This window comes from Primulina eburnea, chromosome 2 (genome assembly GCF_022965805.1).
Source record: "Primulina eburnea isolate SZY01 chromosome 2, ASM2296580v1, whole genome shotgun sequence".
NCBI classification, from domain to species: domain Eukaryota; kingdom Viridiplantae; phylum Streptophyta; class Magnoliopsida; order Lamiales; family Gesneriaceae; genus Primulina; species Primulina eburnea.
This window is the reverse complement of record NC_133102.1, coordinates 1,439,285-1,456,946: the sequence shown is the minus strand read 5'-3', so window position 1 is coordinate 1,456,946 and position 17,662 is coordinate 1,439,285. Positions and strand designations below refer to the sequence as shown.

At 33.8% G+C, this 17,662-nt stretch overlaps 2 protein-coding genes and 1 long non-coding RNA gene across 13 annotated transcripts; 2 read left to right on the top strand and 1 right to left on the bottom strand.

Annotated features, from left to right (window-relative positions):
• Nucleotides 1-7,348: 7,348 nt before the first annotated feature.
• LOC140817364 (monodehydroascorbate reductase) lies at nt 7,349-11,714 on the top strand. Its single transcript, XM_073177020.1, has 10 exons — nt 7,349-7,527; nt 8,018-8,089; nt 8,763-8,814; nt 9,198-9,278; nt 9,379-9,497; nt 9,598-9,817; nt 9,938-10,056; nt 10,154-10,279; nt 11,018-11,158; nt 11,261-11,714. Exons 1-10 carry the CDS (start codon nt 7,477-7,479, stop codon nt 11,582-11,584), a joined length of 1,305 nt encoding a protein of 434 aa, XP_073033121.1. The 5' UTR covers nt 7,349-7,476; the 3' UTR covers nt 11,585-11,714.
• Nucleotides 11,715-12,455: 741 nt separating this feature from the next.
• Nucleotides 12,456-16,539, top strand: LOC140817311 (uncharacterized). 11 transcript variants are annotated; one of them, XR_012114750.1, is made up of 8 exons: nt 12,457-12,730; nt 13,704-13,862; nt 13,935-14,012; nt 15,173-15,238; nt 15,339-15,434; nt 15,509-16,143; nt 16,212-16,270; nt 16,356-16,539. XR_012114750.1 is itself a non-coding variant. In XM_073176981.1 (7 exons), the coding sequence occupies exons 2-6, from the start codon at nt 13,764-13,766 to the stop codon at nt 16,139-16,141; spliced, it is 972 nt and encodes a 323-aa protein (XP_073033082.1). In that variant the 5' UTR covers nt 12,457-12,730; nt 13,704-13,763; the 3' UTR covers nt 16,142-16,143; nt 16,356-16,539. The 11 variants fall into 11 exon arrangements, 9 of the variants coding, with proteins under 9 accessions (XP_073033071.1, XP_073033082.1, XP_073033058.1 ...); XM_073176981.1 differs by lacking the exon at nt 16,212-16,270; XM_073176957.1 differs by having other exon boundaries at nt 16,212-16,539.
• On the bottom strand, nt 16,180-17,170 carry LOC140817359 (uncharacterized). The gene is made up of 2 exons (XR_012114752.1): nt 16,963-17,170; nt 16,180-16,844 (listed from the first exon to the last, which is right to left on the bottom strand). It is a non-coding gene; the product is annotated as an uncharacterized lncRNA (long non-coding RNA).
• Between the last annotated feature and the right edge of the window lie 492 nt (nt 17,171-17,662).

Genomic DNA, 17,662 nt, shown 5'->3' with positions numbered 1-17,662 from the left:
AATTATAATTTTCGTTGGATTTATCTGTTCGATTTTCAAATTAGGATATCAACTGTGATTTGTGTATTGAGTATGTCTCTTGTGAGACAGTCTCACGAATCTTTATCCGTGAGATCGGCCAACCCTATCGATATTCACAATAAAAAGTAATATTATTAGCATAAAAAAATAATATTTTTTCATGGATGATCCAAATAAAAAATCTGTCTCACAAAATACGATCAGTGAGACCATCTTACACAAGTTTTTGCCTCATGTGATTGACTTATAGAACATTGGTTAAATATTTCAATAAATTTGAGCTAAATTACCAATTTTTTTTATATATGCTTCTTCTTCTTCTTTTTTCTTAAGAATTTAACATTCATTAAAAGATAAAAAAATACAGTTTACAAGTATCCACAGGAGATTTAAGAACGACTATTACTCGGATCAACAAATTACACTAGTACATCAATAACATAACTTGAATTAGGAATACAACGAAAAATATGAATCCGAATCTTCTTGATAGTTTCATCAACATTCGGTTTTCGTTCTAAAAAATGACTTGATTCCGTAAATTCTGATATATCATAGCCACAAGCCATGCAAGTCTCATTCTCGTAATCATTGAATTTCCCTGTAGATGTTACGAAACACATTCAGAATTGCCGTGGGAGTTGCTATATATGGTCTTCTTCATTCCAAGCCATTCCCGAATCTTGTTCCATATGCTCTTCGTGACATTGCACCTGAAAAAAGATGAAGAAGAGACTCGTCTGCAGCATTGCAAAGAAAACAACTTTTATCAATCACAAATGTCAATTTGTCACGGGAGAAAATATTTTTACGTGCAAATAACCGTAGTACAAATCAATGTTTTGGGGTGACATAACTTCTACACAACAGAGGCTTCCAAGGTCATCTCCCTCCTTTTCTGTACAAAAAAATTATAGGCGGGGGACATCCCCTATCGTGCCGAACCAACTATCTAGTCGAGCTGCATCTTCTTTTGAAACAGCACTATGTTGTTCTTACTGGATAAAAAACGAAATTTCTTTCTTGGTATTACATTTGTTCATATATGTAATTCTTATTCATATTTTTTGACGTCGTGTACATATCTAGCTAGCCGATTATTTTTTATAAGTATTCTTATTATAACATAAATTTTAAAAAATAGAAATCAAATTTAGATTATTATGTTAAAGTACAAGATGTGTGCAAAATTAAAACGCGAATGTTAAGAATTAAAAGTCAAAATATATATACATACATATACGTTAAGGTAGAAAAGCAATTTCATTAGTTTCAACGTATTACATAATTAGTGTTCATATGCACACAATATTCAATTTTATATTTATAAGTACAATTGTTTGAAAAAAATTAGAAATTAAAATTGGAACAAATATTAAGTTTTTTATCCAAAAAATACGGATCTTGAGTTGACGATGCTAACGTGGTTGAGCTTATTTTATTGGATAAAGGATTAAATATTTTTGTAATTTTAAAAAACAAACAATGACATTATTTTGTCCCAACTTTAATACACAATATAATATAAAAATAAATCCATATACCACATAATGATGTTATGTATATAAGATTTGCAAATGACAATGCAATATGATCTTATCGGTTGAGTTCAAACAAGGCCAAAGCCAGAAATGCAGTTGAGGGACAAAATTCAATGATATATAATTTCAAAAAATTTAATAAATATACCTCGAAAAAAATTACCCTGAAAAGTTTTCAAAACCAATAACCATATTTTGATCAGAGAAAAAAAAAACATAAATGTAAATTACAACTCAATTTAAATGGATAAAAACTACAATAAAATGTACAAGACTCGATGAAAATAAAAGATATAAAATATTTGATACTTGATTGTGTTACTAAACTAAAATCAACATCTCAATTAACTGATCAAGTCAATGCCCATAAACATAGAAATATGTCTCTTATGAGACGATCTCACAATTTTTTATCAGTAAGACATGTCAACTCTACCGATATTCACAATAAAAAATAATATTTTTTTTATGAATGACTCTCACAAAATACAATCAGTGAAATCGTCTCATACAAATTTTTACTTAAACCTACATATAGCATTTTCAAACGCACATAGAAATTGAATGAGGTGAATGAATGCCTATAGCTAGCTAGGAGATAACGTGACAGCTTACGTAAATTAGCTTTTAATAGACATAGTTGAAAAATAAATGGAACAGTGACGGGCAAGTCGCAACGTGGACTGATCCAATGAACAGCAGGTGGAGTGGATCCATTTAATTAGAACCCGAGATAGATTAATAGTCAAATATTTATCGTTAAAATTTTAAGTTGTTTTAATAATCATTTTGACCCGGTTTAAGATCCAATTTTATAGATAACTATTTGATTAATAAAATTAGATCTTAAACCGGATTAAAATGTTTATTAAAACAACTTAAAATTTTAACGATAAATATTGGACTATTAATCTATTTTTATTTAATCCACTCAACCAAACACACCCTTAAAGTTTTTATATTATAATGTTTGGCAAAAACTTGTGTGAGACGGTCTCACGGATCTTATTTGTGAGACGGATCTCTTATTTGGGTCACTCATGAAAAAGTATCACTTTTTATGCTAAGAGTATTACTTTTTATTGTGAATATGGATAGGGTTGACCCGTCTCACAGATTATGATCCGTGAGACGGTCTCACATGAGACTCACTCACAATGTTTTTTAATTAAAATGTTGACGTGACATTGAAAAATAATGACGTGCGATAAAAAATTGCTAGCATAACGACATACATTGTTAATGTATCTATGTTATATCCATGCTCTAATGAAATATGACTAAAATTAAAAAAAAAAAAGTACAAGTTAGTGGACATATTATAAGATTGTACCAAAAATACAAAATATACAAGTTACAGAAACAAAGTTAATTATCATTTCCCGAAATATAATTAGTCATCAATGAACCACTAACCAAATAATAAACGGTTTTTTTATTGTATTATTCTATGGTTTGATTCGTGTTAATGTGTCTTTTACTGAGAAATATGCCTTAAAAGCACAATAATGATCTTATTCCACTCTAATTCACGTGATATATATATATATATATAAATATATATATATATATATATATATATATATATATATATATATATATATATCGATGAAAAATATAAATAAAAACTGAGGCATATATATTAGTTTATCAAAGCTTTATCTAAGAGAACAGCGGGATTAAACATAATATTTGAAGCAAAATACTTAAGAAGGAGAATCAACAAGAAAAGAGTGAGTGTCATGTGACACCGTCTCACGGATCATAATCTGTGAGACGGGTCAATCCTACCCATATTCACAATAAAAAGTAATACTTTTAGCATAAAAAGTAGTACTTTTTCATGGGTGACCCAGATAAGAGATCCGTCTCACAAATACGATCCGTGAGACCGTCTCATATAAGTTTTTGCCACAAGAAAAATATAGATTGGTTATAGTTTTGTTCATGGACACATTCACATCCTTCTCATATAATACTCTATTATCTCCATTCAAAAAAAAATCTTATCTGGTTCGTTTCGAATCATATTATTTGCCAAAATATACAAATGTTGACATTTTTTTTCTTGTTTTTTGTTGCAAGGAAATTTTAGGTGCTATAAAATAAAATCGTGAATAATCAAGATAGTCAAATGTTTATGGTCAAGTAAGTTTTTTGGAAAGAAAAAGTGAATTTTGCTTAATTTTTTTGGCCAAATCATTTTGCTCTCTCAATTCAAGCTTGTTTGAATTCGATAACATTTAAGTTTGAATCAAATAATATATCTATGAGCATCGAAACTATAATTTTTAATGATTGATTATTGTCTCAATTCACAAATACAAATTATAGTTTTCCATGTTTGTAGAAAACAAATACTTCTGCTGAGTAAAAGCGCCGTATTAAAATTTGTTCATTATTTTGCTACTACAATTTTTTAAAATTTTATTTTTCGAAAACAATGCACAATGATTATGTATTATAGTGAAGGGTATTTTATTTACAAACTTAATTATTTGTACGTAATTAGTACTCAGAAAACAAATGGAAATCAATCGATCCGATACTATCTTGAAAGCTTCTCGGAGGAGATCGATTTCAACAATGAAACTTTGGTAACTCGAAAAATATTAAATTACAGAAAAGGTCAAAATACAATGAAAATCCTAAATTTATAATTTCCAATAAAACCCACGAAGCAATAAAAATCAAAAGGGAAAATAAAACAAAAAAAAAAAAATTAATCAGGTGACGTGATACAATCGCATATATATGAATACTGTCATTTGGGAGTGGAGGATTTGGACCAAGAATCATAGTTTATCCCCACATCGTGCACCACCTTCCTGTGAAAATTCCGGTGACAGCCGCATGCAGCGCACCTGAAAGCCGAGCCGCTCCCTTCTCCACCCGTTGGCATGAACTCGCAGCAGCCGTCCACGGCGTACTTGCCTATTCTCGCCGCGTGATTCTTCTGACACTCCTCGTAAGTCACCACTCTCCTTTCCTTGGAAATCTTTCTCCCCTGATCTATCTCCAAAAAAAAATCGGAACACATTTTCCTGGACAAAGTAGAGGTATGATGCACGATTGATCACGGGAGTGGCCGCGGGAGGTGGCGCGGCCGATCTTGATTGTCGATTGATTTACCGGTTGCGTTGGTAGATCTATATAATGGATTGTGAATGAAGAAGGTAGGTTTATTATTAGGTCTTAATAATGGTACTCACTACTCACCATATATATTCACTGTTCATTATTATGGATCATGCATGGACATCCCCACCCTAGCTAGCTGCGGCTGAGTTTAATCTTCGTCAATTTTATTATAAATTATAAAATTAAAATATTGTTATTATGTATAAATGTCCTGGTACTTTAGATTAGGATAGAGTAGCAACTTATCCTATTTTTATTGAGTAGGTTTCTTGTGAGACGGTCTCACGAATCTTTATCTGTAAGACGAGTCAACTCTACCGATATTCACAATAAAAAGTAATATTCTTAGCATAAAAAATAATATTTTTTCATTGATAAGCCAAATAAGATATCCGTCTAACAAAATACGACATGTGAGATCGTCTCACATAAGTTTTTACCATTTTTGTTTTTGAAAATCATAATATATGAACATAATATTTATTAATTTGAAATGTAGCATTAAAATTAAAGTTCAAAGTACATATCCCATCCAATTTTATAAGACAAAAATTGTGTGAGACGGTCTCACGGGTCATATTTGTGAGACGAATCTCTTAAATGGATTATCCATGAAAAAAAGTATTATCTTTTAAGCTAAGAGTATTACTTTTCATTGTGAATATGGGTAGGGTTGACCCATCTCATAGATTAAGATCCGTGAGACGGTCTCACATGAGACACACTCATTTTATAAATATTAATTTTCCAATTTGAAATGCGACACCCTTGCCTAACTTAGAGAAAGATTGATTATTTAAAATTGTTTATTAGGTATTAGAAGAGTCTCCAATAGCAAATCAAATTAACGATTTTCGTAAAACGACGACGAATCCGAAAATATTTGTTGTGTTACTTCAGGGATTGGTGTGACATGAAAAAATGAGAAATAATAATAATAATAATATATGAGATTAAAGATTATAGAACAAGAAACCAACTCACCAACAATTGAGAAGTTGGCTGGACCCAATTCACATATTTATAAAGTTATTAAATTATTAAATTAATTGTGACTCAAACAACTGGATATATTCAATTATAAAATATCTGGGTGAGTGATATAAACGCATCGAAAACGATATTTGTGCATGTTTCGTGTCTCTTTCCGTTTGCACATGCTTAACATTTATTGATAGAACAAGAGGCTTCGTTGTTGTATTATATTAGTACACGATTATACGTATATGTATTTGATCTACAAGTTATTTTCAAAATTTAATTTAATTATAATTTTTGTTTTCATGTCAGGATAATATATAAGATAGCGACAAGATAACGTGAGAAGTTTTCGAGTAAACATACAATTTACTTTATATATATACATTTTTGATATCCTGCACACCTACCGTGCACATTTTTATGAGCACCGATGGAGTGTCACTCACCTATATATATATATATATATATATATATATATATATATATATATATATGTATGTATGTAGATTAAGGAATGACGATCGAGCGTGAATATGTCCTTCTATTTATATAACTAATTCACTTTAATGAAGGTGTAAAATCTTGTTCAGCCATTATCGACCATATAAAACAGTTTTTTATATTTTTTAGGCATAAATTAAGACTTTGTTTTAAATTAAAAAAATTTGAAAAGTGCTTTTTTATTTTTTAAATATTTTTCTTAAAAATCAATGTTAAGATGTCAAAGTTATTTAAGAAAAAAATATTTTCCAGAAGGCGATAATTAATTCTTGCTTTCGGTAAAGTACTGATAGTTATTATCATTATTATTGTTGGTATATTTGTTATTATAATCTTTGATTATTCGGGGTCATTATTATAATCATGTTTATTTAAAATAATTGTTAATATTATTAAAAGGAACTGACAATTCCTATAATTTAATGACTATTCCAATGGGAATGCGCATTTTTATAAATCCCATAATATAGGGCATGTAAACCCTTTAATTCTTTTAACAAATGTTTCATCATTTTTATTCCATGATATCATATTTTTATTATTTTTGTTAGCCAATTCATCAATTTTTTTAATAAATGTGACACGTCTCATGAATATCATGAGCGTGCACATATTACTAATTATAAGATTTAATTAATTATATTGATAGTTTAAGCATTTATAATATACATCCATTATATTAACTTTGAAACGTATCATAAGTGTGTTTTATTTAATTTGAAAAAGTGAATATATCTTTACTATATAACAAAATTTAACATGTCATCTAAACTATTTTGATCCGACTTGGTTACACCAATATCGAGTTCCATAAATAATACTAAAAATAATTATTGTTAAATAATAATTTATGGACAAAAATGTCAAATGATATAATATTTCAAAATTCACCCCACTTTATATTCATATTATATATAAAACAGAATGTAAATAAATTTTTCAAAAAAAAAAAAAGAATGTAAATAAATAAAATAATTCGAACCGTTATTTAGAAACTGAGGCCTTCACTAAGCCCGAAATCCTTGATTTGGATTTGTTTCCAAAAGCCCAAAATTAAATATTAATTTTGGCAGTTTCGGGGCCCAGAATGACGACACGTGGATGCACATAATTGATTTCAACAGCGTGTCTATCGTCAAATCACAATCGCCCATTTTATCCCATCTGAATAATGTTTTTCGTTATCTCGGTCCTCACCAACCCCAAACGGTGAATCTACTCCAGCTCCTGTGACTTTTAATCCTACAGAGTACAGACGACCGATCGATCAGTTGAATTTTGATTCGATTCTATGGCCGAGAAGTCGTTCAAGTACGTGATCCTCGGCGGTGGTGTTTCAGCTGTGAGCGTTCATTCCTTGTATATATTTTTTTTCCCGTAGCTTAGCTTTGTTGATGATGTATTGTGTGTAAATGTTTTATCACGTGGGCATGAGATTGTTTGTTAATTCTTTTTTTTTTCAGAATAATTCAATTGGAAAGAGGAAGCAATTCTTTTACTGTAATTTCATAAACTGTTTTGTCAGTAGATTTACTGGAATTTATATAAATATTTACCTGCAGAGGCTTTGTTTGTTTTCTCGGTTGCTGCTTGATGTCGCGGTCTTATACTTAAGGGAGAAGTCTTTGCTTGTAGAGAATTGTGGTGGTCTATAATTACTTCGTTTGGCTTAAAGAAGTTAATGACTACAATCGTTGTGTACTGACGTTTTATTTTTGATTGCACCAATTAAAACGCCACCACACCAATCTAACTAGGCCTAAGAATAGTGTATTTTTATATCGGTCATGTTTGTAAAGATCCGACGGATTGAACTTTCTTCATGCTTTCAGGGATATGCTGCCAGGGAATTCGCCAAGCAGGGTGTGCAACCTGGTGAATTGGCTATCATTTCCAAAGAGGAGGTATGAGTTTAATTATATGAGCTGGGACTTGCTGGTTATCCCTCGATGACCTTGAACATGGTGTGACAAAATTGGCTACCTTATACTGCCAAATGTTGAACTTGGTTGATAAGATATGTGTTAGGTTTTTACTTGGTTTTTTCATTTTCCATCATTTATTTAGAGAGTAAAAAGTTTACTTTTGTATATCCTGGATGCTGTTTCCCAGTTCTGTACTTTTTTTGTTTCTGACATCCTTCTTAACTGTTTGAACATCATATTCCTTTTTTTATTTTCGCATGTTTAGATTGATTTCCATGTAAGTTGACCGTACAAGATTTTTATCTTCTCTTTGCCTACCTGTGACTGTGATGATAAACTCAGCTGTAGTAAACTTCAAGAATTTTATTTGTTACCAGATTCTTGGCGATGGGAAAGATTTCTAACTTACTTTTGGATTTTGATTCAAGCAATGCTTTATTGGTCAATGTTGAAATGCGCTTCTCATCTACTCTTGCCTGAAGTTTTTCTGTATGATTTTTATGTACATTGAAGTATTTTGAAGACTGCCATGTACGAAAATGAGTTGTTCTTTGTACTGAGTGTCAAAGCATGTACTAATGATTGTTTCTGGTGGCTCCTAATTTGTTTCCTTATACTGAATATCAAAACACATAATAAATGATTGTTTCAGGTGGCTCCTTATGAACGTCCAGCACTTAGCAAGGCATACCTATTTCCTGAGGGTAGGTTGATTTATGTTCAGTTTTCCTGTCAATAACGAAGCACCAGGTATCAAAATATACCTGGTTGCTCTTTAGCTCACGTACTGGGAGGAGACTATGTCCTTATAGACCTGTACAAATGTGATATACCATGAGTAAGAATGTTGTCATGTCACTCCTGTGCACTAAAGAATTGAACTTCAACAGTATGTTACTTCTTCAATACACGATTCTCATAATTAAAAACTAGTAATGTCTTTCATGATAAACAACAATTGTTATTTTTCATATTTTCTTAGCGGTTTGATGTTCACATGACCAAGCTTTCCCTTTCTTCTAATCCAAGTATCTGCAGTCTCATCAGATATATAGCTGATTTTATTCAGCTTTTTTTTTTCCTTCAGGAACCGCTAGACTTCCAGGTTTTCATGTCTGTGTTGGAAGTGGAGGAGAGAGGCTCCTTCCTGAATGGTACACTGAGAAAGGTGATACCTTCTTCTGTATCACATTTCGTTACAGTAAATGCTGTACATCATTTGTCAACTTATGCACCATTCACACAAGCGTCTCTCTGAATCTTGTCAGGGATATCTTTGATTCTTAGCACAGAGATAACTAAAGCAGATCTTTCATCAAATACGCTCATCAGTGCTGCTGGTGATATTTTCAAGTATCAAACTCTTGTTATAGCAACCGGATCAACTGTTAGGCATCTTTCCTTGAGAATGATTCTCGTGGATTTTTTTTTTGTCTGATTTCATGTCATTGGCCGCGGTTCAAACTTTTTAAGTTCCTTTCATTCAGGTTCTTCGCTTGACTGACTTTGGCGTGCAAGGGGCTGATGCCAAAAACATTTTGTATCTGAGAGAAATTGATGATGCTGATAAACTTGTTGAAGCAATCAAAGAAAAGAAAAATGGAAAGGCGGTCGTTGTTGGCGGAGGATACATAGGTCTTGAGCTAAGCGCTGCTCTGAGAATCAATCATATTGATGTCACTATGGTTTATCCAGAACCTTGGTGTAGTAAGTTTACTTTGCTTTTGGTTCCATTTTTTAAGTAGTTTGAATAATTGTTGGCATGAAGGCATCCAACTAAATACATATACGATCAGCTTCTACTGACTCTAAAACTTGATTTTACAGTGCCTAGGTTATTCACTGCTGGTATAGCTGCTTTTTATGAAGATTACTATGCTAACAAGGGAGTCAATATCATCAAGGGCACAGTTGCTGTGGGGTTTGGCACCAATGAAACTGGGGAGGTAAATTCTCTCGAGTATAAAACTCCACCATCGCGGGACCAGTGATCTTGACTAAATTTCAAATATCAAGACTGTAAATTCTTTCGTCATCTTTCAGGTTACAGATGTAAAACTTAAGGATGGCAGAGTGCTGGATGCTGATATTGTTGTTGTTGGCGTAGGTGGAAGGCCAATTACATCCTTATTCAAGGGCCAGGTTGAGGAGGAAAAGGGTGGCATTAAGGTGAGAAGTTTCAAACTTTCATTTTCTCAGTAAAGGAACCTTACTTTCTTGCCAGCGTTTTGATATGCTTTCTTACTTGATTAGTTTATCTTTGAAATTGATGTTTTATTAAGGCTTCTGTAGAGATTTGTGGGTTTAATGGAACACTATATGTAACAAGCAGCACCAAGAAGGTTTCAGACCCTGAAATTTTGTGAGAATGAGTTTTTCTTGGAACATATTCATTATATATACCACTGTCTTTTTGCACGCATTCAATGTTAATATAAATCTAATTAAATATTAAACTTCTATATATTTAGTCGTATTTTTTTAAAATATTGTTATTGAGCTTTGATTTTATTGTATTTTATTTTTAAGCGGATAAAACAATCACTTTAGTTAGACATTAGTAGTAAACGACGCATCTTTAATAAATAGCATAGATATTTAGGATTTCAACAGTCTGGAAAGAAATATTTCCCCCTGTTTTGAAAATTCTGTAATAATTTTAATCACCAACAAAGTATTCGCAATAGTATTGAAATACCCTTCATGAGAAAATAGCGCATAAAAAGTTTTATCCTCTCCATGCGTAGTAGGAAACTTAAAGTGCAGTATAGCTCCAGTTTCTAGAACAGAACTGATGAAAGATCGCCTCTTACCGAGCTTATAATGATCTTCACCAGCATTTTGTATTGTATTGTATCGTTGAAACTGAGACTTTAGTTTGAACATAGTCTAACCTTTTGTCTGTAGACTGATGCTTTCTTCAAAACGAGTGCTCTCGGTGTATATGCTGTGGGTGATGTTGCTACTTTCCCCATGAAACTGTATAATGACATCAGAAGAGTCGAACACGTTGACCACTCTCGTAAATCTGCTGAACATGCTGTAAAGGTATGTTGTATTTTCGTATGTTCATAATCATGCCTTTTTTTTTTTATTAACAATGCAACTCAGAGTTTTTAACCTAGTCCAAACTCACATGTTATTATGCAGTCAATTTTCGCTGATGAGCAAGGAAAATCAATTGACGAATATGACTACCTCCCATATTTCTATTCCCGGGCATTCGACCTGTCATGGCAGTTCTACGGCGACAATGTGGGCGACACTGTGCTCTTTGGTGACAACAACCCAACGTCTCCCACTCACAAGTTTGGATCCTATTGGATCAAAGATGGAAAAGTAATTGGTGCATTTTTAGAGAGTGGCACTCCTGAAGAAAACAAGGCGATTGCTAGAGTTGCGCGTATCCAGCCTTCAGTCGACAGCTTGGATCAACTAGCCACAGAAGGTCTAATCTTTGCCAGTAAAATATGAGTGATTTTTTGTACGGGTGAAAGTCAACGGCTTATTTTCTCTGTATTTCTATGCACCGCGGTGATCAATTTGTTATGAACATTGATTTGTTCATCCAAGACTGTTTAGTATAAGACATCTTTTATTCTTACTGCGTTCACTGCAAATAATCCAATGATTAGTGAGATATATTTCACGCCTTTGCACGTAAACAGAGACGTCGAAAGATATTAAAAATTATAAATAAATATGTCCTTGAAAAAATTCGAAATCATACTATAGTTCATGACAAGATTATATTACAACGGATCGAGCTGAAGATAAACGAATTTTGGTTTTGGAAAAGGATTTGTCAATATAGAAATTATGGAGCCTTGCAATGAAGATATGACTGCAGACTTGATACACACTGTACCCAACCTTCATGAAAACCCCCATGGTTTGTGCATTAAATGTTTTCAAGTTTTTCCGAATTTCTTTTTCTGTTCGAAAAACTAATGATCAAAATATAAAAAATTTTAATCTACATTTAAGTTGTGAAGAAATTTTACATATAAATATTCACCCCACAATTATACACTATGCGATATCCAAGGTCCTTATTTTCCCACGCTTGTACCGCGTAGTCAAATGTTGGGAAGCAGCTTTTATTATGCGCAACTCTCCCTTTTGGGAATTACACTCACGTCTATCCGCATTTACGCCAATTACTTTTATATTACTAATAACTAAAATTTCATCTGTTCCATCTCACACGTCACGTGATGCACTGACACGTGGCAGATCGGAACGCATGGAATCGAGAGATAGTATCCACCGTGAATTGGCATACCACGTGTCCATCAACCACCGCTCCTTTGTTTTCTATCCCTTGCTTTTTTTTTTTTTTTTGCCTGCAAAGGTTCATATCAACTATCTAGGCATAGTGTCAGCTGCTTAGAATCTGGAGAACCAGAGAGAGAGAGAGAGAGAGAGGTGAGGAGATTCCCATCTGGGTTATGGAATTTGTGAGAAGGGGAAAGGAGGCGCGTGGGGAGGTGGAGGACGGTCGGATGCTGACGTTTGAGCTGGAAGCCGCGGAAGCTCTGGCAGGGCTGTCCAGCTTACTCCGCCGTCCACGGTAAGGGGGAACGGCGGCCCACTCAGCAAATCTTGTCCGAATCTCAGGTTTTTTTAAGTGTATCGATTTTTGTGCCTAATATTTCGTACTTGGTCGGGGGAAGTACCTCCTCAGGTTTTCAAGAGGGTTATGTTTGTAGATCAGCCACTCAGTTCTTTTGGTCGTCGATCCTAGTTGGAATTTTCATCTTGCGCGAAGATACTTATTTTTCCGAGTATTGGGTTGGGTTTTACTGTGGATTATACAGATTTATCCAACCCTAGAAAAGATCTTGACAATGGGGTTAGGTTTGGAAATTGTATGGGTTGCACTTTGAATTGATGGATTGTGAGTAAAATCTCATGTTTGGGGTAAATTTTTTTTGCCGATGATGAAGGTAAGTGGCATTTCGCTTTGACCTAGATAGAAAGGATAAAAGCGACCGAATATTTTGTTAGAAAGATAAGATTATTTTATAAAGAGGAAGGGAAAATATTCTCGTGTTTTTAGTTTATTTTCTTCATATTCTTTCTAGTCGTTCCTGTTTTTTTTTTGGTGGGGTTGGAGTTGAAGCGACTAGTTATACTCTTGCAATATTTAATATGATTCCTTTCTCCTTGAAACGAACTGGTGTTATAAAGTAAGAACCTTACTTTCTGAGAAAAGCTGATGTGATAAAAAATTTATGCATACGATGCCAGAAATTGAATATGACTGGAGCAATGGAATTCCAACTTGTGCGCAAAATGGAATCTTAAATTCCGTAAATTACCATAAAAAATTTACTCGACAGTAGAGATGGTCCATCTTAGCATGCTTGTTACATTGCTAGGGCCTTAAGGCCTTGGCAATTACATGCCAGAACTAGTTTGAGGTAGTTATTTTAACATTCAGAGTGGTGACGAGGCTTTGTATTTTTTGGGCCTATGTGTATTTCTAACATATATTTGTAAGCATGGAAAATTGAGTCCAGCATTCAGCCTACCCTGCGGTTTATGGCAAAAACCTTGTTCTTAGAACACTTTTGTATGCGTGTATCAGGACCAAGGAATAGATGTTCAACAGTTATCCGGTAATACGTCTGCCACAGTTGCTGATCCCATGAACAATGCAAAAAGTGTTGAGGCTGCAGTCGGTCAAACATGTTGTAAAAGTGGCCGGTCAAAAGTTTGCAGAACACCGAAGCAAAATTTGACAGAGGTACATAAACTTGGATCACTTCTTCATCGATCTGGTGGTGGTGTTCTTGTCAATTAATTATCTGCGATTTAGGCTGAGAAGGAAGCACAGAGGCTTAGCCGTGTTCTAGCAAATAGAGAGTCCGCTAGACGGACAATTAGACGCAGACAAGTACGTTTCATCTATGTTTGAAAGACTTTTATTAATGTATATGATTCGTAAATATGCTTCATCATATTTTCCTTCACCTCTCTACCTGGCTTCTGGTTCAGTACAAAAATTCTTTTACATTTTGTATGATAAGCATCATAAATTCAATTTGAATGTGGTTGTAACAAGGAAAAGAAGGAAAAGGAGGTTTATACATTGGAAGAAAGAGACAGATGAATGTACTTTTAATTTGAGCCTTCAGATGGAGTTTTGTGAAGGAAAGAGGTGTGGCCAACAGCAACTGAGGCATAAAAGAATCAACTTCAGATTTCTTATCCAATTTCATGTCCCATAATTTGGTGATTGACACGTGTTTTCTGTCTACATAATAACATAATACTATATGTTGTTAATATCAGAAGTCAACTTAAATACGCAAAATAGGGGATTGTAACATTATTTGTTGTAAGAGTTATGCATTGCGTAAGTACATACTTTAGCCAATGCAGTGTATTTTGAAGGATTTATTTACACCAGCAAGATTTCAATAACGAATTTTACCTTGAAGGGAAATTGGTCTCCCCTCTACATTCTTACTTTTTCATATTATATTGTCAACATGGGGAAGTAATGTTTACCGAATTAATTTGGAGAGTTTTGGATTGTTTTGTTCAGTTCAGCTTGATCGGTTCATATTTGAGATAAAGTCCTACATTGACTAAGTAGGTGAAAAGGGGTGAGCTTTTATACACTTGAGACCATTACTTGATTGTTTTAACTTCTTGGTTTCAAATTGACCTCCAGCTATGCCTGTCTTGGTCTGGAATTTTTAGAATTTTACCATTGATGCGAGGTTCATGGATCCCAGATATTAGAAAGTGAACCATAGAAAACAGGTTGCCTTTCAGGCAATGGCATTATTGTTGACACTGCAGATCTTGTTTTTTTTAAGAAAACATGAATATTACTAGCGTTGCCCGTTCATCGATTTTACCCCTTTATAACTTCTTGTGGACACATTTGTATCAATAAACTGTTTAAGAGGGTTGATATTTTTTGAGTTTGCATCCTCTCTTCAGAAGGCAGGAATCGGCCAATCACAATCTCACTCTCTTTGCTATGGTTTGACTGTTAAAGTTTTTTTTCCCTATTAAACATTCTAAATTTTAATTTACTTCCAGACCATGTATCTGGAGTTAACGGGGAAAGCTGCTAATATGTTGGAGGAGAATATGTATTTGAAGAAGGTGCATGTCATTTCTTTTCTTAATCTTAGTTCAGTCCTCAAGGAACACAGTTGACTAAATTTTCATCATTGTTCACATTGAATAGTATACTTGAATGCAGTTTGTCGCCATTAATAATTCTTGTGAGCAGGAAAAAGAGCTGGTAATGAAGAAATATAATTATTTGAAAGACAAAAACGAATTTCTGAAAGCAGAGGTAAATCATAGGAAGATGAATGCATCGATTCTTGAAATTTGTTATCATAAATCACCATGTTTCTGCTTTTGCAGATGGCTAAAAGAAAGCCGACCGAAGCAGGAGAAAGGCGAGAAGATCAATCAAATTCATCCCATGCAGAGATATCTACTGCAGCTACTGTCACCAACCCTCCATTTTTCTTGTATAACCACCCATCTTTCGTTCCCTTCATCTGGCCCCCTGTTGTCCCATCTTCTGATATTTTCAGTTCTCAACACGTTACTAATCCTGATGGCATGATGCCTACTTGGGAGAAACCCTGTTCAGATCAAGGACAAAATGGCCCAGTAGGTATTAGCACTGAACCAGGAACACCCTTAGTCTTGTTACCTGTACCTTTGTTACTTCCTTTTCTTACTCAAGTTGGTACCCCCAGATCTCATCCCGGGGTTAAACCAAAAGATGAGGCTTCACGCGTTCACCAGTGTCGCACTTGTTCATCTTCTGTCGCTCATATCCAAGAAGATAACCACCAGTTGTCATCAAACCGAAACGTGAGGGCGGATTCTTTTAGGCATGTTTTCTTGGAGAAGAATCGAGGGCGACCATTGATGTCTGCTTCAAGAAAATTAAAGAATGCCATTGCAGCAAGTGAGGCAAGGATAAAGAGGAAGGAGTTGATGACATTAAAGAATCGACATGGCGATAATTCACGCACACAATAATGGTAAGCGAGGTATAGAGAAGACATAACCTCTATAAATTATTATTTTTTCCCACGGAAGTTGGTTTCAGGTAAATGTTGAAGATGATCGAGATTAAGGGATATGACAAATAAGACAGCGCCATAATAGGTTTAGAGAGTTATGGTTCTAATTTTGAAGAGTCCTTTGGAATTATGAGGCTAATGCATTTTGTAAATTCATCTGGATTCTTTAGGTGCTCTCCCACCATTATCGGTCATACCATGTGGATTTGTGCTGCTAACTCAAGATAGAGTCTAGGAAGCTTGCTGTTTCTGCAGTGTGTTTTTGTTTAAAACTTGTAATGTTGTGTATATTTTAAGTAGTTGAGTGGTAATTCAACATTTTCTGTAAGTCAGTAAATTCGCACCTTACCTGTACATGGCCTGAATAATATCAAGGATGCTTGCTTAATTTCGATACTTAAATGTTCTGGATTACTTGGCGAACATATGTATGGACGACAGAAGCTATAGTAACATTGCAGTGTAATTAGATGATAATCGGCCGCGGGAGAGTCGGAAATCGGTTTCTACAAATTAGTGAAATTGCACGTAATTGACACATGTCTCGTTGTCAGTTGTATAAATGAAAAATGATCACATGTAAGGGTGCAAAGAAACCTATGAACAATTGTTCATGATTATATGTTTCAACTTCCTTCAGCGTGGGATGCGACGAATCCCTGAAAAATGACACCGTATACAAAATCTCATGCCTTAATCACGATCCACACATCCACTGCACAGTGCATCAATAGACTCGAAACGGAAAGTAACAACCAACACGGGGAAATCTCGTACCTGAATCCGGATACGTTCTATTTTGTTCAATATAGCAGCTGCGAATGAGTTGTACAGGTGAAGCATGAACACTGCAGCGGAGTGTTCGGTCCCAGAGGCATAGCTAGGGCCAAATCGAGAGTATCATTTCATCACGTCATACACCAAACCACGGGCCGTGACGCAGTACGCTCTTTTCCATCAGATATTTGTAGCATGATGAAAAGGATAAGTTTTGCTGAAAGATAACCTAAAATGTTCTCGCATCAATAAATTTATAATATAAAAAGAAGATTTGTTTTTTTAAAAAAAAAATTGAAATATATTATAAGTTGGAGATGAGCTTTTATATTTGATAAATGAGAAATTATGCAATTTTAATACAAAATGTCTTTTATTTATTCGGAATGTTCGATTATTCGCGAAACACTTGCATGTGTATACAATATGGAAATCGATAAATTTATTTGAAAATTATCGATAATTGATCAATATTGAAAAATTATCGAATTTGAACACAACTCAAACATCTTATATTTTTTGAATCGTACTCGAACCTAAATTAATTTGTTTTTGCTATCCACAAACCCGTGAAATTTAATATTTTATTAATTTAATATTTATTTTCAAATAACTCACCAATATTTCGAGTCAAACTCTATCAAATAATACTAAAACTTTCTGGTTTAGGTCCAACTCGAACTCAAGTATATATCTATTT

Excerpts from the sequence above, each read along its gene's own strand:
- LOC140817311 (XM_073176970.1), top strand. The coding sequence starts at position 13,764 with ATGAACAATGCAAAAAGTGTTGAGGCTGCAGTCGGTCAAACATGTTGT. Across the intron at positions 15,239-15,338 it reads AGAATATGTATTTGAAGAAG|TTTGTCGCCATTAATAATTC; the intron begins GTGCATGTCATT and ends ACTTGAATGCAG. Across the intron at positions 15,435-15,508 it reads ACGAATTTCTGAAAGCAGAG|ATGGCTAAAAGAAAGCCGAC; the intron begins GTAAATCATAGG and ends CTGCTTTTGCAG.
- LOC140817364 (XM_073177020.1), top strand. The coding sequence starts at position 7,477 with ATGGCCGAGAAGTCGTTCAAGTACGTGATCCTCGGCGGTGGTGTTTCA. Across the intron at positions 9,279-9,378 it reads TGAATGGTACACTGAGAAAG|GGATATCTTTGATTCTTAGC; the intron begins GTGATACCTTCT and ends GAATCTTGTCAG. Across the intron at positions 11,159-11,260 it reads CTGCTGAACATGCTGTAAAG|TCAATTTTCGCTGATGAGCA; the intron begins GTATGTTGTATT and ends GTTATTATGCAG.